Source organism: Pleurodeles waltl, chromosome 4_2 (genome assembly GCF_031143425.1).
Source record: "Pleurodeles waltl isolate 20211129_DDA chromosome 4_2, aPleWal1.hap1.20221129, whole genome shotgun sequence".
In the NCBI taxonomy this organism is placed as follows: domain Eukaryota; kingdom Metazoa; phylum Chordata; class Amphibia; order Caudata; family Salamandridae; genus Pleurodeles; species Pleurodeles waltl.
Genome location: NC_090443.1, coordinates 850,913,026 through 850,938,587, shown reverse-complemented (window position 1 = coordinate 850,938,587; position 25,562 = coordinate 850,913,026). Strand labels below are relative to the sequence as shown.

The 25,562-nt window shown below is 42.0% G+C and overlaps 1 protein-coding gene across 10 annotated transcripts in view; it reads right to left on the bottom strand.

Annotated features, from left to right (window-relative positions):
* DAB1 (DAB adaptor protein 1) overlaps positions 1–25,562 on the bottom strand; it is a 3,348,596-nt gene that overhangs the window by 182,617 nt on the left and 3,140,417 nt on the right. For all 10 annotated transcript variants that reach the window (XM_069232585.1, XM_069232581.1, XM_069232583.1 and 7 more), the window contains one exon: positions 11,914–12,045. In XM_069232585.1, coding sequence (XP_069088686.1) covers positions 11,914–12,045 — 132 coding nt within the window. The remainder of the gene's footprint in view (positions 1–11,913; positions 12,046–25,562) is intronic.

Sequence of the window (25,562 nt, the reverse complement as noted above, 5' to 3'; positions counted from 1 at the left end):
CCATATTTATACATTTTTCAGTGCCGCATTCACGCCGCTTTTTGACACAAAAATGGCGCAAACTTACAAAATACAATTGTATATTGCAAGTTTGTGCCACGTTTGCATCATAAAATGACGTAAATGCAGCGATAAAAAAGTATAAATATGGGCCCCAACGTGCCCAGAGCTGCATTGTACAATGGTTTTTCTTTGTGTACCAAGTATAGACCAATTTATATGGTGAAATATGCAGAGTGAAAAATGGGTATCTAGGAAACTTATGTTTTTCTGAAATGGGCAGAAGATATAAAGTTTAGGAGTTTATTTGTACATCTCTGAATTTGTGGGTACCTGTACTAGCATAATATTTAGAGGGTATTTCTCAAAATATCTTCTTTCCTACATACTAGCTTATATTCTGAAGGCACAAATGCAGTGAAATCCAATAGATGATAATGAATGCTCTACTATTCTGTGCTCCCACATCTCTTCTGATAAAAATGGTACCTCACTTGTGTGGATAGGCTTAATAGCCACAACAGGAAAAAGCCCAAAACCAACATGGAAACAGCACATATTTCCTCTGAAAACTGACCCTTTTTTCTATTGTGGGTAGCTGTGGATTTTGGGCCCTAGCTCACCCAGCGCCTAGGGAAACATAGCAAACCTGAACATTTTAGGAAAAACTAGATATCTTGGGGAATTCATGGTAGGTTGACTTGCGTGGCTCCCTTTGGGTTTTTGTTACCCAGAATATCTTGCAAACCTCACCTTTGACTTAAAAAACACACTTTCCTCACATTTTTGTGACGGAGTGTTCTGAAAACTGCATAGAGCGGCAAACTTCCTCCCACCCTGCATTCCCTTTCCTGATAAAAAATGGTACCTCACTTGTGTGGGTAGGCCTAGTGCCCGTGGCAAGAAATGGCCCAAAACACAACATGGACACATCAGGTTTTTCCACTTAAACTGACCTTTTTTTTTTTTTTTTTTGCAAAGTGGGTAGCTGTGGCTTTTGGGCCAAAGCTCAGCTAGCACCTAGGAAATCTAGCAAACTTGCACATTTTTTAACACTACCCAGTTGGAAGAATGCAGAATGGGGTGACTTGTGTGGCTCTTACAAGATTTTATTTACCCAGAATCCCTTGCAAATCTCAAACTTTAACAGAAAAACACATTCTCCTCACATTTCTGTCATGAAAAGTTCTGGAATCAGAGGGGAGACACAAACCTCCTTCCACCCAACATTCCCCCAGGTCTCCAGATAAAAAGGTACCTCACTTGTTTGGGTATGCCTAGTGTCTGCAACAGGAAAGGGCCCAAAATGCAACATGGATACATCACATTTTTCCCTTTAAAGCTGACTCATTTTTTCATAGTGGGTAGCTCTGGATTTTGGGCCATAGTTCAGCCGGCAACAGGAAAAACCTAGCAATCTTGCACATGTTTCTCAACTAGACACCTGGGGGAATTCTGGATGGGGTGACTTGCATGGCTCTCACCAGATTTTCCCACCCAGAATCCTCTGCAAACCTAAAATGTTGACTAATAAGCAGGGGTGTAGCTTCAAAGGGGGTGTTTGGGGTGTAACACCTCACTAATAAATGTATTTTCTGGTACATAGTTAGGGACAGGTGCTTCCAGCCAGGTAGGGTGAAGTGTCTCTTGGATTTGACCAGACATTTTTACATATACAGAGTCAAAAACGCACCCACACTCTCTCCCTCTCTCTGTTTTGAAAGTCTTCAAACATGGTTACCTTGCAAAATATTGGGTTTTACTTAGCACCCCTACCATTCTGCATTCCTCTCCCATTCTACTGCCCCATTAGCCTTTCTCCTGTGCCCTGCTGTTGTATAATGTATTTTATCATTATATGCCAGCATGAATCTGAAGCTCAACACCCCCCCCCCAATCTTACAGATCAAGCTACATCCATGATAATAAAACACATTTTCCTCACATTTCTGTAATGGAAGGTTCTGGAATCTGTGTGGAGCCAGAGATTTCCCTCCACCCAGCATTCCCTCATTTTCTCTCCTGATAAAAATAGTACCTCACTTGTGTGGGTAGGCCTAGTGTCTGCAGGAGAAAATGGCTCAAAACGCAACATGGATACATCATATTTTTCCACTCAAAACTGACCCTTTTTTGCTAAGTAAGTTGTTGTGGATTTTGAGCCCCAGCTCAGCCCTAGCTCACTTAGGGAAACCTGGCAAACCTGCACATTCTTCAAAACTAAACAACCAGGGAAGTCCAGGGGTGCATGATTCATATGCCTCTCACTAGGTAAGTTTACCCCAGAAGACCTTGCAAATGTCAAGCCTTGGTCCAAATCATACATTTTCCTCACATTTCTGTGATGGTAAGTTCTGGAATCTGTGGGGAGTCACAAATGTATTACTACCTTGAGTTTGCACATGTCCCCAATAACAACAGTACCCCACTTGTGAGGATGAGCCAAGAGAACATGACAAAAAAAGGCACTAAAGTGCGATGTTGATAGATAAGCAATAGGGGTAGCTGTGGTATTTGGTGCCGGGCTGTGGCACCACCCATACAAACCTATGAACCACAGACATTTTTGAGAACTAGACAACCAAGGGATTCCAGGGTAGGGTACTTTGCAAGGATACCATGAGGCTCTCTTACCCACAATGCAATTTTCCACACATTTTTGTACATTTCCTTACATTTCTGTGATGGAAGCTTCCGGAACTCACAGGAATTCACAAAATTCCTACCATCCAGCAGGACCCCGCTTGTGCCGATAATAACGCTGCACCACTTGTGTGGCTGGACCTAATGCACATAACAGGAATGGGTCAAACCAAGGTCAATGGGATTCCTGGCGAGGGGACTATGATTGACCCTAGTTTGATTGATTTCTACCAATTTTCACTTAAGAAAACAGGCACATAACAAGCTGATTCACAGCATTTATCTCCCTAAGTATATTATGGATTAAATACATACATTGTTTAACTATGCAGCTAATTTAAGCTTAAGAAAACAATCATGTAACATATTGGATCATCCTAAATATTTGTACTAAATCAGCAGTATAAAGTTCCAAAATAGTCTATCTGGCTGGAATAATGAAAGTAAATTCTAACGTGCATTAATAGCCCTACTAATATAAATGTTATATACTAGCATCTGCTCCTGCTCCTACTTGTTTTTCAAAGTAACTGATCCAAAGTGTCAAGTGCAAGGACATTTTATCAGCCTCTGAGCAAGCAATCCACAATATAAAGTGCAAAGATTAAGTGCAATGGTAATCTATAACCTAGAACAATATTGTCCATATCTAAAATCTACTAATTAAACAACTACAGATTAAAATCTTTTGTTTATGTGCTAACATCAATTCATATATTGCTTGCTAATACAAGGTCCTAAAATCTTGTGTTCATTTTCTCAAGAATTTACCTAGCTTATGACATAGGACAACGTTCATATTTCATAATTGTACTAAACAACGCAGTAGCAGTCCTTGTACCCATGCCCTTAAGTACAGAGAGCAGCAGCCCGCCTTTTTCTTCTATAAATGCTGGGCAGAAAACCAGAGATTGACTCAATGGCCTATTTTGTACAAAATAGGCAGTTTCTATGATTCTCTGTAAGCTAGAGTAAGGTGCTTTTAGGAGGCTTCCTCTCTTAACTGTTGCATCTTTCCCAAACTCAACGTCATCATCTAAGTCTAGCCCCCTTACCTTTACATCCTTTAAATATTGCTACATTTTACCTGTCACCCCAGCCAAAGCAAATGTGTAAGATAGGGAGATTGCTCACAATCCCACTTGCTGAGTCCTTGATGAGGCACTTAAATATTTCCTTACTGACAGCATTTAGCCATATAACAGTAATCAGTAGTGGCACTAATGGTAGTAGCAGCCGAGGGCATGGTTAGGTACATACTGAAATCTTACCTTCAGGCTTAGAATTTATTGCTGTGGATGCTGAACCTGAGAAAAAGCCTAATCAGTGTGGATCCAAAGGGTTCTTGATAGGATCATTGTTAGACTATGGTGGCTGGGTGTAAGACTTGGCTTTCATTATTTCCAAATATATGTGCCAGTCTGGAGGTGTACTTGACATCTTTTGACCAGTCCACATGTACTCAGTGCATGTTGTTTTGCTAGAATAGCTGTGCGCACGTCAGAAAGCCACAAACGAATGGGGGGTTGCATGGATGACTTTCAACACATGGCCAGTCTTCCTTCTAGCAGTACGCAAGCAAGGTCAACAAATATGTTAACCGGCTTGTGCGCACTCGTACGAGAAGTAATGCCCAACAGGCAATTTGTGCCTGCTATCCCCATAGTGACACACCTGACATCCGAACTCACTGCCATAACTTCGTCCCAGTAGGGGATAAGCTGGGGACAGTGCCACACCATATGTATAAAATCCAATGGGATCGTGTGACAGCGAGGGGAAGCAGCAGAGGCACCTGGGTTTATTTGCAAGAGTTGTTGTGGTGTAAGATATGTGTGATGCAAATAGTTGAACTGTGTATACTTCAATCTAGCAATTGAGGAGATCAATTTTGGTGCTCAAGGCAAGGAGCCCATTGTTTTTCCGTCAGCATGACATTGAGAGTGGTGTCCCAAAATGCACAATGAGCCAGAGAGGAAACCTTGCTAGCCATGCATGATGAGTTATATAGATGAGTAACAGCTTTGCAGGAGCCACCATGTGACAATAGTTTGTAGGAGAAGTGAGGTTTCAGGTTCATCATGTGTTTTCCTCCATGTCGTATCCAGGTAACGTGTGAGAGTGGCGTAGAAGAGATCCTGTGTGACACCATTATCATCCATCAGTGTCTCAAATGTATTGAGGATCTTATCTGTAACATGTCACCACATTCCAAAAGGCTAGCTTCGAGGCAGTCTACTGCATCGAGCCACGTTTGTAACACATGGCATCCCAGTAGTACCAACATGGACAATTCGGGTGTGTTCGGTATTCAAGCATTCATTTTAGTCACATATGTAGCCGAGCATGTCCTAGCTATGCACATAAGTGTGTTGCCCTTTCCACTTGGTATTACTACATCTAAGCCCAGTAGCCAATGTAGTATTGAGAGCTGATATGCACCCTCCCAACTTCCCAATTTCAAACCTATTTAATGCAGCAAGCCAATGCATGGGCCACTATATAAGTGGGCTGGCACATAATAGTATTCGTAATATGGGGCACCCAGCCCGCCCCGATCTAGGGGGCGTATATTTTAGTAAGCGCCACTCGGCACCTGCCCTTGCCCCAAATTAGTGCTGATAAGAGTGATTCCACAACTGCAAACATTTTAGCGGATAACAGCAGCGGAAGGGCAGATAAAAAATACAACAATCTAGGGAGGATTAACATTTTAGAGATAGCCACCCTGTCGGCTGGCGAAAGTGGCAGCGACAACCGAAATGGCAGAGAGAACCTTGCGCTTGTAAAAGCCTTGCCTATATTGCCCTCTATTAGATCATTGTATGAATGATATATCCTGACTCCTAAGTACTTAATGGAGTCATAGGACAAGGAGAGCAGGGTACTTGAAAGCTCATTTTGTTGGGGTGCTGTTAGGGCCGTCAGTGGTATCAACTGCAATTTATCCTAGTTCACCTTCAGGCCAGAGGCTAAGCCGAAATGTTTAAATAATGCCACAAGGTGAGGAAGTATTGTGGCATTGTTTGCAAGAAAATTAAGGCATCATCTGCGTACAATGAGATAACCTGCCAATATTCCCCGACTCGGATCTCCCATTTGGAGGTGCATGCCCAGAGTGCACAGACCACGGGTTCCATCGCTAGCACAAATATCGGGAATAAGGGGCAGCCCTATCGGGTGCAGGTCCTATAGGGAATGGATCAGAAATAATATGCCCTGTCTTTACCCATGCCAGAGGCATATTGTAAAGCAGTTCTATCAATTTAAGGAACCACAGCCCCATGCCTAGTCTTTGAAGTACCACCCTCAGATAGTTCCAACCCAGGGTATCACATACTTTTTCTATGTTTAGTGATGCCACCCAGGGGTTGACGCCTGCTGACGGTGCCCAGTCCATTAACATGAATAAACAACACAAATTAGGAATGTATTTCTACCTGGTATAAACCCATTTTGATCCGTGTCTACAATGGATTGGGCTATAGGGACCAGCAATTAGCAAATATTTTCCTAAGATTTTATATTTAGTATTCAATAGTGAGAGGGGTCGATAGACCTGATTAGCAGGTAGTCTGTGGTTTTGGCAGTATTATCAGCACTGCCTCAGAGGGAGGGTGGGAGAACTCCTGTGGTAAAGGCATCCTCATAGACCTTTAGTAAGTGTGGGGCAAGTTTGGACTGGAAGGCTGCATAAAACTCCACCGTCCAGCCATCCGCTTCTGGGGTTTTACCACAAGCCATCTGTTTAATGTCTTCCGTAATCTCAGCTATAGTCAAGGGGGCATCAAGGACCTGTCCGTGGGATGCATGGATTTGTGGTAAGTGTAGTGTGTCCAGAAATGTGGAGGTCTCAGTTTCATCTATAGGAAGTGGGCATGTGTATAGTTTGGCAAAATAAGTGTGAAAATCTGTGTTGATGGCCTCTTAGGTGTTAAGTATTATGTCTGTCTTCACTCAGATAGCCGTAGTGTGTACTCTGGGGGAATCTGGATGTAACAAACAGGTGAAGAGCCTACCCGCCTAGTCACCCTCCTCGCGTTTCTTGGCCTGATATTCCTGGAAGTCAAATATACCCATTCGTTCCAATGGCGTTGTGTGTCAGGGGGGTAGCTGCATGCGGGTCAGTCGGGGCTGAGCATTCAAGACTCCGAATTTCTGATTCCAACATGTGTAATTCCCTGTGCAGGGACATGCAGGGCCCATATATTATATTAATTTCATGTCCATGCAGTACCACTTTAAATGTGTCCCAGGTCCAGATGCCATACCCTCGTTATCAGTGAAGTATGAGGTGATTAGGTTAGACAGAGCATCTGGAAAGAGCACATCATATAAAGCGTATGTAGGAAGGCACCAGGTAGGTATGCAGAGATGTCCCTGGACCCAAGTTAACTGTAGTTGTAATGGACAGTGGTCTGATGTGGTGGGGCCTAGGTATTCAGCATGGGTAACTTTTGTAAGGGCCTCTGAGCTACAGTAAACAAGATCGAGCCTCGTATGGAGGTCATGTAATCCACAGTAAAATAAATACTCATGGAACAGGGGGTTAAGGCTACACCACACATCTATCACTTGAGTATGGGAGGCCCAGTGCGTAAGGTGGTGAGTAAGGGCCACAGAGTGTGCCCCAGTGCTTCCAGTGCGGAACAATCACAACTAAGATCTTGGACACAATTAAAATCTCCTCCACTGTAACAGGGTGCCGATACATTTTGGATCAATGCTGGGGTAAGAGATTGAAAGAAATGCTCCTAATTAGTTTTGGGGGCATGTAAAGAAACAATGGATACATCTGGGTCCACTTGGGTATTTCTAATGGTGTTCCGGTGCCGCACAAATAAGTGAGCTCCTGGCGTAGCGGAAGCATGTGGTCCACACCAATGTGCTGCAACAGCACCTATGCATGCCTTCTAGGTCTGGGACTGTTAGATGAGTACCCTGTAGCCGCACAGTGTGAATCTTGCATCTATGCAGGTATTGATGCACCCAATATTGTTTCGTATAACTGGCTAACCCCCACACATTCCAAGTTAGTAGTATATATGGTGTCCACAGTCTACTGTGATGTGTGATCATGTGATGTCATATATATATAGTAATATATCAAGACCCACCCCACCTCTCTGACCCAACCCAATCTCCAATCCAATAATCTACAGGACATTTCTACAATGTGTTGAGCAAACAAATAAAAAAAGTATACAAAATAATAACTCAAACAGTGATCTCATGTACAACTTACAACACCCCATCTCAGGCCAATGCACCAATGGGTGTCTGGCCAGCAGCACTGAAATGCTATAGTGTAAAAAGTTAAACCAGTCAAAATTGCATCACTAAGTTTGTAGGGGGGATAGTGTCAACTGTGTAGTAGTAGCACAAAGAAAAGGTGCTCTTGCAGTCCCCAGACCCAGCGTTAACAGATCGGACCCTACTACCTATGCATTTCATGACCTCCACTGAGATTCAAGTATATTACCAATGATAGAAGAACCTTGTGTTCATATCAGCTCCTCCACCTTATTCGTGATGACCAGCAGGCACCCCCCCAATTAAAGAATCAATCAAAGTCTGAGGGATGTCCGGTGTTTCCACATCAGGATTATCTGTCTCCAACCCAGGAGAAGTAGGAGTGGACACTGTATTTCATCTCTGTAACCACCAGTGCTCTTTCCTTGGCTGTCTGTTCCTTCAAAGGGGCCCACTGTGTGGTGCAGTCTGCGAGGGCGGTGGCGTTTATATGCCTTCCATTGAGAAGAAGTCTCTGTCATCTGATGTGTGGTGGTGATGCACCTAATATCTACTATTTTTAGTGAAAATGTTTCTCCACAACGAGGGTTAAGCTCATATTGCTTGTACTTTAAGTTAGTTTGGACCTCCTTACTTCTCCATGTGGTTGAAGTGGCTTATATTCTTTTAACAAGGCTTAGCTCCTGTGGTGTTTTTCTTGATGATTTTCAGCTTCTAAACCTAAGTCTCTATTTCCACTATATATTCCTGCTACTAGACTGACAACTTCCTTTTCATTGTCAGTGCCCAATAGACTTCCATGTGATATAAAATTAGATGGGTCTAAATTATCTAAACCCCCTACTAAAGCTACATCTTGCTAATTGGACGTAATTTAAAATTTTACTGAGGACCCCTAGATCCTAATTTAGCCACACCACAAGGAGCATGAATACGCCTTTCGAATTTCTTTATTATCATTATTAACCTCCTATAATTATTTTTTTCCTCCTTCCACAAGCTTTCCTAAATGTATTCATATGGAAAATATGGAAAACATCTGCATTAGTTGCATTCCCACTTTCTTCCATTTTCCTTATCTTTATATGCACATCTATGCTTATATCATTTATTGGGTTAATCTCCCCTCCCTCTACCTGCATTATGTGATTATTCCTTTGCCTAGAGTTTGCTTCTGAAGTTAGGTTTGTGTCAGTCTAGGTATATAAAAATATATTTATCTGGATTCTTCCCTCCTTTATCCCTCCATTACTCTAGTCCATCCAAATAACAAACTCACATATCGTCTGCTTCAATTAACTCATAATAATGCTAATACTGTACACATATTTCCCTATACTATTCCACCACTAATTGGGTTACGAAGTAGCATGCTACGCACCAAAAAGCACTTCGACACCTTGTCAGGGGCAGTAAGCGCTATATAAATACAATTATAATTACAATTACAATATATACACATTTATATAAATGACATCTGTTCTCCATTTAGAGGGGCAAATAATGTGTGATCCAACACAAAAAGTGCATTTTGTATTTGTTATGCTGAACTGAAGGCTAAACTTTGTACAACCATTACAGCAATGTAGAAAACACAGGAAAGGGAATAATAAATATTTTAGGGAATGGTGGAAGCTTAGAAGGAAACCTTCAACAAAAGCTACGTAATAAAAGGTGCAATTTACCTTTGTTATGTAGGGGGCACGTAGCTGTCCATTGACATGGAAAATGCTATCGAGAATCTGTCTATTCAGAGCAATTATATCACAGCCGTTACAGAACGTTTTTTTATTTCCAGTATTCGGTCGAAAATAAACAGAAAAAAAGAAAACATGCTGCCACCTAAATGGCTATGTCGCTCATGATGTTTTTAAGTAACAAGTCTTTATTCTACTCTTTTTAATTGTGAGAAAGACAAACATAAATCACCACCTAACCAATACCTCAAATCGCAGGCAGCTACAATGATACAAAATCACTTAAAACCGCTGTTTTAGAAAGCAGATGGAACATAAATCACCTTTAAATTGGGCACCCTATGTGTAGGCAACATAATTAACTCAAATTTGAAGATAACACAGAAAACAAATACAGATTAAACACACTTTCCGTCGGATTTCTCAATGAGGAAATACTTTTAGGTTGGTGTCAACAGTGTGCGTAAACTTTGAGCTGTGACTGAAAATAAACGAAGCCATTGGGAAAAGTGGACTGACCTACTGCTCCATGCTTTATGCGGTGGTAGTAGAATGTTAACAGGCCAAAGAAGAAACCCACTGAATAAAAGTGTCTCTGTGTATGTACATCATGTAGGAACGTACTTCAAAATCAAACTTCTGGTGAAACAGCTGAAGCTGGTTCAAAGGGCAGACCAAACAAAGGAAGACTTTTCTACAAACTCTGCAGATAGCTCCAAATAAACATACCTTTCTTTACTAACAGGTATTTTACTAAAGGATTTGTATGCTTCAAGTAATTACAAAATCAACATAACCATTTCAATTTGCGACCCCCATTGGGAAAGGCCACACTCACAGGGGTGGTGGCCAGCTAGCGACAGCAGACCATCATGTCTGTGACTGCTTTTTAAATAAAGCAGTTGTTTTTAAATGTAGTTCGTTTTCCTTAAAAGGAAAACGGGATGTATTTCAAACAAAAAAATGAAAAGCTTTCATTTAATTTTTTCAGAGTAGGAATTGGTCAGTGGGACCACTACCAGCTCTAAACAAATATTTTTGCTTGCATTCACAAAGGGGAAGGGGTCCCTTGGGCACCCCTTCCCGTTCGGGAATGTGTTACCACCAACTTGAAGTTGGTTATAACTGATTTTGTTTTGCGACCGCATTGACGGTTGCAAAACAATCTTAAATTGCCCTGAGACTCGCTTTTAGGAAGGGATGCCTTTCGCACGCTCTTTCCTAATAGCGACTCACAAAAACATTTTGCGATTTGGTAATGGATTACCGAATTGCAAAATGGGGTTTGTACATCCAGAAATGCTTTTTTCTGGTCGCAAACAGCCTCATTCTGCGAATCAGTTAATTTGCGACCAGGTAAAAGCATTGTAAATCTGGCCCCAAATTTCTTACATGGGTAAGGGACCATAAAATTACAGATAGAAAGCTGTTAATAAGGGGGATAGTCTTCACCATAGTTTTCTGAGTGACATCGTAGTTGACTTGAAATTGATTCATGTTGTCTATCAAATATTTTCATGAAAAACATATTTTTTGTTCACAGTAACTAATTTATGATTCTATGACTGCAAGACAAAATTGCAAGCCACGTGATCACATTGAACAATGTAAAACATGAAAATATGTTTTTTGCATTATCCTTGTACTGTGATCCTTCATAGAAGTTCCCCATAAGGAACATGTCCTTCCCTTGAACTCTCTCATAAGAATTGTCAATTTAGGTGTAGATATTACAGACGTACACACAGGTGTACCAAAATGCGTGAATGCATGGCTCTACCGATTCATATTTATGCATATAAAGAATACTTTATTTATTCCCTTAGCTGAGCTAAGGCCGGTTGTCCCATGTTTAATATAGACATTTATAGTAGTAGTAACAAGAATTGGAAGTATATTCTCTGTTCATTGATTAGGCTCAAGTTGTTTGTCTCTCTCGCGTGCGCACACACACACACACACAGATACCCATCCATCTGTCCCAGCGGAAAGCATAGTATTTTTTTGATTTGCATGCTCATTCATTTCTTGGTATCAACTTGCCAAATAAAGTGATTGTCACATTGTGGGGGTTGTATTTCAAAATGGGCACACATGCACTAGTTTTACAATTGGAGACACTAAATTAATTTCACATACCCTGCAAAAGAGTCAGCAGGTCATCATGCACTTTAGTACATATATACCAAGTAGAGATAAACGTTCTATATAAATTTCTCAAATCTTCAAAGTAATGCAACTCACTATAATATTAACTTATAAAACAACACGGAATGATGAATATGATTATTGCACACATTGTTCATCAATATGTACTCACTGCTTGGGCTGTTTTTATTGCCACAAATCTATGGTTTCCTTCCTTCCCACAAACATATCCAAAGGCTCTGTGGTCCGTGATATCCTTGGCGATGTATGAAATTTCATGAACTGCATGATGGTTTTGTAATGCCTGTAATAAAAACAATGTGTTCAAATCTTTTTATTTAATCTCATCCATTTCTACATTCATTGGCATATCACAAAAAGAGAGCTGAGCACACGGATATTTGTTTATGATTCTCCCATAGTATACTATCAACAGGTACATTTTTACTTAAATAAAACAATGAAGGTTCATTTATTTCCACTGTCTCCTTTAAAAATATATATATATTTCAAGGCAAAGACAGCAGCAAATTACACATATTTCTTACACTAGTAAATCAGACTCAAAATCATCTGACATTATCCTACTATGTTCCATGTTTGTTGTAGCTATGTTTAGAATTCATTGAAGGTCATTACCAAATGTGTTAATCCTTGTTTTGAACTCACTTTGCCTGTGGTGTTAAAATAATAAATCATTAAGGAGTTATCTTTCTAACATTTATTTAAACTGGAGCTTTGAAAGAAAGCATTGTTGAAGTGTGTGTTCTTATCAATGTATATAGATTGGTAGGGAAGTTGAGACGGTTTATTAATCAGGTGCTCTAACAAAGAAATATGATATGAACAATTGACAAAATAAAACAACAAAGAAGGTGACTATATATTTGTCAACATCACATCAAATAAACCAATCAAAAACAAACAGTAAAAATATTGACACAACATTTCTAAATGTTATAGGTTTGACCACACCAGAAGTGTCCTGTGTTCATGTTGGCCCCTTTAATAATATTTCTAATTTAGTATTTAATTTGTCGATTTTCTTAGAGTTGATATCTGAATCAATGGTGGATGGAGAATGTATTTTTTAGACCTTTGACAAAGGCATATTAAGTTGTGCCTAGGCACATATGAAAATATGTAGATTGAGAACTATAAAAAATAGCATGTGTGCGCAGTTTTAAATGGCCATTTCAACTTGGCAAAATAAACTTTCAGCCAGGCCTAAACCTTCCTTTTTATTACATATAAGTCACCCTTCTGGAGGCCCTAAACAACCCATAGGGTAGGGTATATTGTATTTAAAAAGTGGGACATATAATTTTAAGTTTTACATGTCCTGGTAGTGAAAGATTTTCCAGTTTCATCATCATCATCATATAATTTATTTTGAATAATTAGAATGATAAAAGATATATACATATAAATGTGTCAAACATTAAAAAAGACATTTACTTAAATATAATCACAAAAAAACTAAGAAAACATATGATCATTAAATGTATTAAAAATTATTAAAAACATGTGCAATCATAGCCATGCAATTATGCCAGTTCAATCCCCAATATTGAATAGGAAGCCCTTCCCTTCTAGTCAGGGAGCCTCTTCGACCTGACAGGCCATATTGCTGTTAAAAACGTTACTAAAACAAACACGACAGGGCCACTAGTACTTGCTCTGCAAACCCTCAGCTCAGTACGGCAGTCTCCCAAATCCAATAATTTACAAAGAGGTTTGACCCAGCAGGCTTGTTTCTTTTCATAGTCTGTGCAAAAAAATAGGACATGTTCAATAGTCTCTGATGTCACATATCCCATTGGAAAGGTATTTCATGTACCAGGCTTGCTTTTCTGTTGGCTATTGAAGGCAAACAATGGAAGAGACCCTATTCCAACCTTGACATAGAGTGGCTGTGATACAATATCAAGAAATGTTTCAAACTCTGAGAGACATTTAAATGATAAAAAGGTCTCAGTTAAACTGCCAGAGGGCACATTTGCAATTTTCTCTCCTTGGACAAAACCGCAATAAGACAGTTTCAACTTCTGGATAGCATCTGTCGGAATGTCTACAGGATCTGTCCAAAAAGCTCCCAATGCTAACTTAATATCTCTTAATATAAATGCACCAAGGACTTTTATCGGCATGTGAACCCTCCCACAGCCCTTGGAGCCATTCCCTATGGGGCTCTAATATATCTGTGGACCATACCTTTAACCAGTAATGTATAGGTCTTAAAGCAGCAATATCAGCAATGGATCTTGCATTTAGGTCTAGGCGTTTTGGGAGTGCTGGAGTGCTGTGGGGAATCTTGAGCAGTGTTTTGAAAAATGTGTTTTTGGCCTTTTACAAAAGGTTCAAGTTGCAATGCCCCCAGACTTCAGCCCATAAAGGGCTGTTCCACAAGCTCTGCAATTTGTTTTTCACTACTGCAAGGCCTTCCTCTCCCATAGGATAATATCAGGTTACTTTATTACATTTGATAAGGGGTAGCTTTTGTTTGAGAGCAGGTAGGAATTTCATGTTTGATGTTTGAAGAATTATAGTTTAAAAACCTCTGTAATGGTAAATATGGAATGTAAGTTACAATTCTAAAAATGGCACTTTAAGAATGTTACATTTTCTTGTCCTAACCACTTGGTATCTGCAGCCTGTTTCCTGGGCCACATAACTAGGTGTAGTTGGCAGTTGGCGTCTGTGTATTCCTTCCAGTCAAATAATAGAGTTCTTGGCAGGATGGGCCGTCCAAGATAGAATGGGTGTGTGCTGTACACAGCCCTACTTGCACTTCATGGACACTGTCTCAGCTCACACACAGAGAACTTCATAACAGTCTATTGTGACTGCAGACAAAATGGGACCAGGACAGGGAATTCCAAACACCTTTGTGGGGGAAAACTCAAGAACCTTATTCCATTTTGAAGCTGGCACCAGACCCTCAGACCCACACTTCACTGCACTCCTGGACCTTTTGCAAACTACAGGAGAAGGAATGCCCTGCTGCCTGAGTCCTGCCCTGCTGTTTAAGAAGGTCGACTATACCTGCTCATCTGGGCTTTGTGCTTTTAGGTGTCATATTGAACGCAGACTTTTGAAATTGCATATCTTTGATTGTACTGATTGATTTTTTGTCATTTTGGTGTCAAACAACTTATTAAATGTTAATCATTTTGCTAAATTGCTGTGTGATTGTTCTTGTTTTATGTTTTCACTTTATTGCTGTTTGTGTGCTGCATTCATACTTTGAACATTGCTTGTAAGTTAAACCTAACTGCTTTTGTGCCAAGTTACCATTGGGTTAAGTACAGGTTAATTTAGTGACTGTTTGTGGTTCACCGTGACAGGGATTTTTGCTGTTGCTTGAGAAGGGCTCACATCCCCCTCAACAAACAATCTAATATCTCACACTATATATTGAATAAAAGTTCTGCTTTGTCATTAAATTGGCCTTTTAGTTTTAATGAATATTACAAACAATGGTTGAATTATTTTTCTAGCTAGTAACAAATCATATGGATGACCTACTGATATTTAAAAGGGAGGATTTTCCCTTTTTATAAGGGTTACCATTTAACAAATTGAGCTATAGGCTTAACCTGCATCAGTCAGGCTATAATGGTAGGCCTGAAGCAATCTATTGCTTGTCGGAATACTGGATGAAGCAATAAGTGACGCAGCCCATGTGTGGCATTTAACTGTCCATGCCATGGATGTAGTTTCTGTGCCAAAAAGCATTTTTAAATGTTTTATGGGTTACAGCACATAAACCGGGCACTGGACACTAGTGCCCTAATGTGCAGAGTTTAAAAACAAGCAGTAAAACTAAGCAAAGATAGGAGCATGAAAAAGTGTCATTTTCTCACATGAACTGTATGTCCAATCCATCCATGTAACCAGATACAGAGAGCAGAAGTTATACATCCATTTCTCATACTTGGAATGATACCTAGAGGTGTCAGAAAATATGACTTGCACATGACGTGAATCATCTCAAAGCCTTCCTATCCACCACTTTAAAATAGATAACAACCAAACTCCAAATATTTATATTCACAGTCTGAGCCAATGTTTCATGACCATCCTTATATTCTTGTTCTTAAAATAGATCCTTGTGTGACAATATTTACATATTACTGTCTGCTTAGTTATCTTTCTCTGCTACTCGTTGAAACCATTGTAATTTTCTAATTGAACCACCCATCAAGGAATCTATCTGCTTCAGCTAATTCCCTTTAGTGGTAAAAAATATCAACTCTTCAGAGGCAATGATCCAATTTTGAGGTCAATCAAATGGCCCCACTTGCTTTAATAAAAATAGCATCCAACCACTCATCCCTCAACAATTCCATAAGCATGTTTAGCTATCCCTCAGATTAAATTTGCATTATCCCAGGTTATCTCACTTCTGTTTTGTAATTTTAAAAAATTTGTCTTTCAAAGTACAATTTCTTAAGTCACCTTTGCCTTGTTGCTACTACATATCGTGCTCAATCCTTAAACACCACTGACCCATAACTGTCTTAATTTCCCTAAATTAATTCACTTGATTGGGTAGAGTTGCCCCAGGGAACCTTTACCCTATTCCTTGTGGAGTATCAAGAAGTCACTCCCATCTTGTATGGCAACCATAAATATGGTATTCCAAAGCAATTTAATTAGAGCACTTTCTTAACCTGTGAAAGAACAAAAGAAGGGCAGTACCTGCTGTTTGAGATCTAAGATCAAATAAGTGGACTTCAGGTGTCAGTTGGCTGACCTTGTATGTGGCTACGAGGCATAACCTGCAAGAGCTATAACTGAACTTGTACTGGAACATGCTATTGGTCTCTAGATAAAAACTTGAGAGTCTCTAAGGGCCTCCCCTGATGTGCTGCATGGTCCTATAAGTGTACTTCTGTGGTTGTTTGGACACCATAGGAAAGTGTTGAAACTTTGAAAAACTTTCCCTTCAGACCTCAGCAGGACCTGCTGGAAAACGTATCTAGCAGTTCAACAGTGCCTGATTAGATTTCAGCTTCGTCCTGCATGGAGACCTCTGCATCTTTTAAAAACTCACAAAGTCACTTTCTGTATTTCAGTGAGCAATCTCCATATCTCAAGAGCACCAGCAGGACATACCTGCATCAGGTATTTGGTCTTTAGTTCCACTGTGATTACTACAGATTCAATGATGGACAATGCGTGGAGGATTTTTGCTTCTCAAAAAGTGACAAAGTTCCATTCTGCATTGGTGTCTTAGAAGAAATATCAATGTTTTATTTTTTAAAGTAACAAAGTCTTTTTCTTAAGTGGGAGAATCGTTTTTGCATTTTTGACTTCCAGACATTTACAGAGAGCAATCCACCTGGTATATCCTATGCGGGATCCATCGTGGTCAACCTGAAGTTTCACCCTGGTCTCAGTCTACAGCAACCATTGACATATTGCTGGTTCAAAAAATTTGCATCTCTGGTGGATTTTTGTCATTTTGATGCCATTTAGTTTAGTAAACTCCTTTCTCTTATTTATTTGGAGTGGGATTTTTATTGTGTTGTGTCATTCACTTTTTAACTGTTTTGGTGCTTCTAAATGCTTTACATATTTTCTTTAATTTAAGCCTGAATGCTCCATGCCAGAGCTATCAGTGTTTGAGCTCAGTTTTAAATTACTGAAACCTTTTACTGTAACAAACATGTTAGTTATTTTATTACTTGTAGTAGACTACCATCCACTCCAATTCCGTTATTACATTTCTTACATCTCCAATAAAATAATTTCAGTCTTTGCAGCAAAACTATGGTTAGCCTCGAACACCAAGGCGATTTAAGGGACATTTGTAGCAGTTGTGTGGTGGTGCCATGAAATAACTACCTGTAATGGCTTTAATGTGGCCAGTAGATTGATTGATTACATTGATTATCAAGGTGCTCCCATTTTTATTAATTGATGACTGTTTCAGAAAGTTGCTTCTTTGGTAATTTGGTAATTTGTATAATGGTGACATTATTGCATTATTGTACAGGTGCAGAAGGTTTTGGTGGGCTATTTTTTTATTCAAGATATATATATATATACATATATATATATATATATATATAGAGAGAGAGAGAGAGAGAGAGAGTAATTCCTATCATATATATATGATCAACAGGTGGCATTCCATTCCAGGTGATCTCAGTTCACCAATTTATGTCCTTAATCCACAAAAATGCACCACATCAACAAACAAACGCAACACATTTTTTACCGAAGTCTCGTTCACGTATACAAAGTCAAAATGTGTCACGTTTGTTGGTGTGCTGTCAGATTTTGTATAGAAAGAGTGTTGTTTGTTTCCTTAACAACTTTAATGCCTTTGATTAATATTCACAAAGGCTTTCCAAAACAAAAATTCATCCACCTCAGGTTATTCCTGAAAAACTTTTGGGTGATCCTTTAAAGAAGGGCTACAAAAAAGGGGGTCCCAAAACACGTTAATTCCCTTAGAATCTTCTGTCGAAGCTGCAAAAAAACAGCTCAACTGAATTACACCAAAGTTAGCAGAAAGTTAGAACTTTACTCAGAAACCGTGTTTCTGGTTACTTGGTATATTTTTGAGAAATTTGCATTTAAAGAGTTTCTTGGGAAGGTCAAGAAGGGGTTACAAAAATAGGTATTTCTGGACAGTTGGTCTAGCTGAAGTCCCATGGTACCAAACATTTTGAAAATTGTGCCTTCTAATTGGTCATGAGAGCTTTTTCTCCAGTCGGCTATTTCGGTACTGCTGGACTGGCACAGGTTCTACAGCAGTGAGAAATATGATTTGCTGGCTGCAATCTAGAGAAAAATGTTGCTGCCATCATTACAGGACTCGGGTACTAGGTCCGTCCCTATGTCATAGAAATGTTTTTTTTTTTTAAACAAGAAAAGGGCAGTATAAGGATACCCTGAACTCCTACCCCTTGTAATGGGGATCAAGATGTCCTCAATGATCTCATTTAACATGTCATGAGTGATGTAATATGTGAGGTCACAACCTGTGCATGGTGGGGGTGGATATTATAGTTAGCTCAGTAAACTTTAACTGTTGAATGTCACTGTTTATTTTGTTTTTAACAATATATGTATTCAAAAAGGTTATAAAGGTGGTCATCATGTGAAACAGACTAACTTTATAAAATCCATTGATCTCCTGGCTTTACAAGACCAATAGTGCTTTAGTATATTAAGAAGACTAATAAGTATTGATTCAACACGTTTTAGATAATCAGTCTCTAACCATGGACACACACTAAGAACAAATATAATAGAAAATGAGGTATAGGTCAATAATTGGGCAGCAGCCTAGATTTCCACATCAGGGCACCAACCAAAAGAGCCATTAAAAACTCATACAACCCTTTCAGGTTACAGGTTGAGGTCGAGGCATGGCAAGTAGTGATGCAACACTGCTTTGAAGCTCCGCCCCCACCACCATGGAGTGAGTCTCCAAGTGCATTGAACAGCGTGGGCCCAATAGTGTTTTGTGAGGGTTGGGCATGCTGGGGCTGTGACTGTCAGGTACTGGTCAGAGATCCCCCTATACAGGACACAACTTAACTCTTCCCTTATTTTGCATGGAATGATTTCACTGACTCCTTCGCATTGCCTCAAGCATACTCTTCAGAATTCCTTGACACTCAGTTCCTGTGGTGGTGGGTGGATGTGGTAAATCCCACTAGTGTCTATAACACTGATTGTAGTGTCAGGAGAAAGCATCAAAGTAGGCTACAAAATTATAGACTGCATATTGTTGTTTACTGAGCCTTGCTGGAGTTATATCTTCGCTTCTTCGCATAATCATAATGAAGTCAGCACCTGCAACCGACTGAGCCACAAAAAACGCCACAGTTGCATATTTTAAAAGCAGCTTTACACAATAAACCCAACATAAACACATAAAGAAGCAAACATTTAATTTGAGTATGATTGAGATATGAATGTAAACATACAATAATACTCTTCATTTTGTATTTTAGAACGCACCCATTTGTTTGTTATGCTTTTGTACTTTCCACACAAAAGTGATTTTCTTCAAAAATAACTCCTAGTAAGTACAATTTACCTATTTACTTAGAACAAACTTCAAGTAATGGTTTATTAGTGGTAATGTGTTTCTTTTAGTGGGGGAAGCATTCTTTTCAAGATTGCTTTAACATTCAAACAATTAGTCCCTGCTGGATACTGCCGATTCCGAGTGGTATGCCTTTTATTAATGGCAATGGGAGTACTGCCTACAAGGCAGACACATTCACCTAAAACACAGTATTTCAGCAAGCACGAAATACTCCTCTGAGCTGGTTCAAGATGTGAAAGGCACTGTCTTCAAGCAAAAGATGAAGAGAGCCAACCAAAGGCAGCCATTACATGGAGGGGATAGACCTTTTCCTTATCCTTCATGTTCATGACAACAGCTATGTACAAATGTGCAGCAGTAAATGCATTTGTGTCTGCAAGGTTTCCATTCGTGGTTATCTGTAAGGCACAAGTGAAACCCTTATTGTTAGAAATGGGGTCGTTGGTTGGCAGTCAGGTTACCCCCTGTCCAAGCAAGGATCCTAACTCTAGTCAGGGTAAGGGAGAATCACCTTCAGTTAACCCCCACTCACCCCCTTGGTAGCTTGGCACAAGCAGGCAGGCTTAACGTGAGAGTCTAGGTGTAAAGTATTTGTACCAACACACACAATAACTCAGTGAAAACACTACAAAATGGCATGACACAGGTTTAGAAAAATAGGTAATATTTATCTAAACAGAACAAATCCAAAGTGACAAAAATCCACCATAAACAAGTCAAGTTATGAATTAAAAAGTAAAAAGAGTCTTAAATCCTTAGAAAACAGTGCTAACGCTGTTAGCGTGAAAAAGTACCTGGGTTTCATCAAAATAACACCACACTGGCGAGTGTGCTTCGGAAAAGGCCAGCGATGGGTGGATTTCTCACTCGCAAGCGAGACAGTGCGTAGTTCCTCCTCCGGTCGTGTTGGCGTGTGTCGTTTTTCCTCTCTGCAGGAGACTGATGCGTCGATCCGGACAAGCACCTGGGGTCCGGGCAGGCTTTGGGTGGTTTTTCCGTGCACAGCGAGATTTACGTCGAAAATCCAGAGGAGCTGTATCAGAAAAACAGAGCTATGTGGGTTGTGGCGTTATCAGCCTCCGTCAGCGGCTGTTGGGTTTTTCTCCAGCCGTGTGCATCGATCTTCCACCCGAGATGCAGGTGGAGCAGAGATTTCAGCTGCGAAGCCTGCGGCGCATCATTTCTCAGCCGCATATCAGAAGGTGCGTCAAAATGTTCCCCGCACTGTAGTCTGTGTGTGGATTTTCAGCCTTGGTCTGCCAGCTTCACCTTTCAAGGTTCGAGGAACTGGATAGGGCACCACTTGGCAGGGCAGGAGTCTCAACAGAGAGTCCAGGTGTTGGCAGGGGAAGTCGTTGATGGCCCTAAGACTTCAATAACAGGAGGCAAGCTCAGGATAAGCCCTTCGAGATTTCTTCACAAGCAGGGATGCACAACAAAGTCCAGTCTTTGCCCCCTTGCACAGGCAGAAGCAGCAACTGCAGGATAGCTCCGCAAAGCACAGTCACAGACAGGGCAGCACTTCTCCTCAGCTCTTCTCCAGGCAGAGGTTCCTCTTAATTTCCAGAAGTGATCTGATCTTTCAGGGGTTTGGTGCTCTTCTTATACCCATGTTGGCTTTTGAATTAGGCCCCCTTCAAAGGAAAGTCTATCTTGTTTGTGAGATCCTGCCTTGCCTAGGCCAGGCCCCAGACACACACCAGGGGGTTGGAGTCTGCATTGTGTGACGGCAGGCACAGCCCTTTCAGGTGTAAGTGACCACTCTTTCCCTCCCTCCTAGCACAGATGGTTAATCAGGATATGCAGGCTACACCCCAGCTCCCTTTGTGTCACTGCCTAGAGAGAGGTGCAACAGCCCATATGTCAAACTAACCCAGACAGGGAATCCACATACAGGCAGAGTAACGGAATGGTTTAAGCAAGAAAATGCCTACTTTCTAAAAGTGCCATTTTCAAACAAACAGTCTCAAAACCAACTTTACTAAAAGATGTATTTTTAAATTGTGAGTTCATAGACCCCAAACTCCACATGTCCATCTGCTCCCAAAGGGAATCTACACTTCATTCATATTTAAAGGTAGCCCCCATGTTAACCTATAAGAGAAATAGGCCTTGCAACAGTGAAAAACAAATTTGGCAGTATTTCACTGTTAGGACATATAAAACACATTAGTATATGTCCTACCTTAAACATACACTGCACCCTGCCCATAGGGCTACCTAGGGCCTACCTTAGAAGTGTCTTACATGTAAGAAAAGGAAAGGTTTAGGCCTGGCAAGTGGGTACCATTGCCAAGTCGAATTGGCAGGTTAAAACTGCACACACAGACAATGCAGTGGCAGGTTTGAGACATGAATATAGGGCTACTAATGTGGGTGACACAACCAGTGCTGCAGGCCCACTAGTAACATTTGATTTACAGGCCCTGGGCACATCTAGTGCACTTTACTAGGGACCTACTAGTAAATCAAATATATCAATCATGGATAAACCAATCAACAATACAATTTACACAGAGAGCATATGTACTTTAGCACTGGTTAGCAGTGGTAAAGTGTTCAGAGTCCAAAAGCCAACAAAAACAGGTCAGAAAAAAATGGGAGCGGGAGGCAAAAAGATTGGAGATGACCCTGCAAAAGGACAAAAGTCGAACACAACCCCTACCAGCCTAAAGCCAGGGGAGACCAATCAATACCTTGATGGACTTCCCTGGTTAGGTCGATAGAACAGGGACCCAGGCCCACAACAGCAGGGGCATGTTCCAGTTGTTTGCCTTCCTGACTCCAGTTGGATCCCTCGGTCCATACTCTCAGGGCCCACTAAGCTAACCCATGGGGATCCTTTCTCCTCATCCGCGGATACCATCTGTGGAGCACATAACTTTGCTCACAGATGTATTCTGGAGGTAGATAGTACCACCAGGGCCAACACAGTGGTGCGGCCCACTCCACCCCTGGGGTGTGACTCTTGTCCCTCCCCCAGTCGCAACTCTGTCCACCAGAACAGCAGTCCACAGTGGCCAGTGACAGCTGTCCAGGATGAGAACCAGGCCCCAGGCCTCTCAAGGCTCTCTAACCACTGTGACTGTGGAGAGAAGGGGACGGTAGCCCCAGGTGCTTGGCACCCTTTGACCACTCTCCCTTCCACCAGGTCATGGATGACAGCCTGACCCTGGTCTTCCCCTCTGGGGCTCTGTATCCTCCCTCTAGGAGTGGCATCCCCAGAGTCCAGAATTGTCAGGGTGCTTATAGTCCTGCACAATTTACCTACCAGTGCAGGGATGTTAACCTGCAACTGGTTTCCCAACCTTTGGTCTGTTCCTTCAGGTTGGACCAAGTCCCCCTGCCCTTTCTTCTGGGGTCCTGCACCCCTCAACTACAAGTGCCCCCCCAGAAGACGACACGGTAGGGGCACTGTTAGCATTAGCCCCTCCCTCCAGGTCGGGGGGCACCCTGAACCTGGCTTTTCAATCCAGGGTCTGTACCCTTAGATTGAACTGGGGTCAGGGGTGAGTCTCTCCCTTCCCTGTCCCTACTCCCAGGGTTCTGCACCCCCATCCCCCATTATGGAGATTACCCCTAGAAGTCACACCAGGGGGGGCTGATTGGGCAAACGCCCCCCCCTTCAGGTCAGGGTTTATCCCCTGCACCTGATCCTCCAGTCTAGGGTCTGTACCCCCAGACTGGACCACTTCCTGGCACCTCAGGGTATGCCCAGACATGGGTCCCTTGCTCACTGTGCCACTGGATTCAAGCTAGCCTGGCTGATGAAGGGTGATACCCTGAAACCGGTCCTAGGATGCTTGTTTCTGGTCCAGAGAGGACCTGGCCTGGCAGTTCGGGCTGGACTGTTCCCATAGGGAACAGGGTCAAGACTGATTTGCATATGGCTGGGTCCAAACTGGGGTGGCATGGTGAGCAAAATAACAATGGATTAAACTCAGATCTGTGACTGGATGTGAGTGTTTGAAAAGTTTCAACACTCCGTCCATCATCCTTTTGTGTTGCTAAAGTTGCCCTAAGTAGGAAGGGTATGCCCAGACGTGGGTCCTTTGCTCACTGTTCCACCTGATTCAAGCTAGCCTTGCTAATGAAGGGTGATATCCTGAAACCGGTCCAGGATGCTTGTTTCCGGTCCAAGGAGGACCTGGCCTGGCAGTTCGGGCTGAACTGTTCCCCTGGGGAACAGGGCCAAGACTGATTTTCATACGGCTAGGTCCAAACTGGGGTTACACAGTGAGCAAACAAATGATGGAATAAACCCAGATCTGTATCTGGGGTGAGTGTTTGAAAAGTTTAAACACTCCATCCATCATCCTTTTGTGTTTTCTGGGGGGTACAACTACCCCCCATCAGGTCAGAGTTTACCCCTGAACCTGACCATCCAGCCCAGAGCCATCACCCTGTGGTTGAACCACTGCCTGGCACACCAGGAGTTCATAGGGGGCACACCTATCCCTCACAAGGGACACACCATCCCCAAGGGCCACACAAGAGTCTGGCTGGTGCAGGTCTCCTGACCCCTGCCCATCTGGCAGAGTCTGTATTCTCCCCAGCCCCGACATGGTCTCACCAAGGTCATTCCTGGGGGGCTCTGACCTCAGAGCTAACCCCTGACCCTCTAGGTTCTCCACTGGGGCCCTCAACCCTCTGTCTGGACTTATGCACACCCTCACTAGGAGTGGAACCGTAAGATGACAGAACTGGTGGGACGTTGGCTACAGCCGCCCTCCAGGTTCTTCTGACACTGTGGGGTCTCCCTCAGCACATGGTCCTATGATACAGGCTAGGCTCCCCTCCCGGTGTTCCCTCATGGAACCCTCCAGGACCTGGGACTGGATCTCGGGCACGCTGGGCCTCAGCCCAACCCCATTCCCTCTCCCCTGAGACTGTACATGGGATCCTTCACCCATCCCACTATACTAGGACCTACCTGGGACACTGCAATCCTTTCCCACCTCACCTGGGTGGGAAATACCTAGACCACTCCCGTCAGGAGCACCCCCAAATGCCTATTCAGACTCTCTGGTATTCTCCCAGAGGTCTGCCTCCAGTGTAAGTTTCCTCACACTCACACTCCACAAGGTGTTGGTGTAGCTCTGGAAAATAAGGACTAGACATATGCTTTCCAGCAATTACATCACTCAGCCCCTCACATGAATTAACCAAACTACCCTTCACCCAACCATCCAGTGACTCAGCCTTGAAAAAGTACTCCACATCACCCTGCTGAGACTGGTGAGAGAGTACCTGACTTTCCCTGACACTCAACCAACACTCTTCTGGGATGTCTCCACACTCCATAACCAGGACCTCTACCTGGGGGGAGGACCTCTCCCTGTCACTCTCACCTAGAGCCAGTAGTGTCCATCCCACCAGTCGGAATATGACTCCCCATGCCAGTTCCCCAATCCACCTCAGGGACCCTGTACATCACTGGAGCTATCTCATACCACTGAAACTCCTGGTGTGTGTTAACCCCCTCCTTCAAATAGGGCACCACATGCCGGGGCATGTGTACTTCTGCTGTACTGAATATAGAATTATTGCTGCCGCCATTTAAGATGGACTCAGCCCTCATGACTTCCAGCTTCTTCAATCTTAGCTCATAAGCCAAGATTATACTTTTCTCTTTTAAGGCCATCCCCAGCTTCTCTAACTCCAACTGGTGAGCCCTCTCCTCCTATCTGTCTTGCAACTCTTCAGGAGTCAGACCTCTGGATGACACACTGCTGACTATCCTG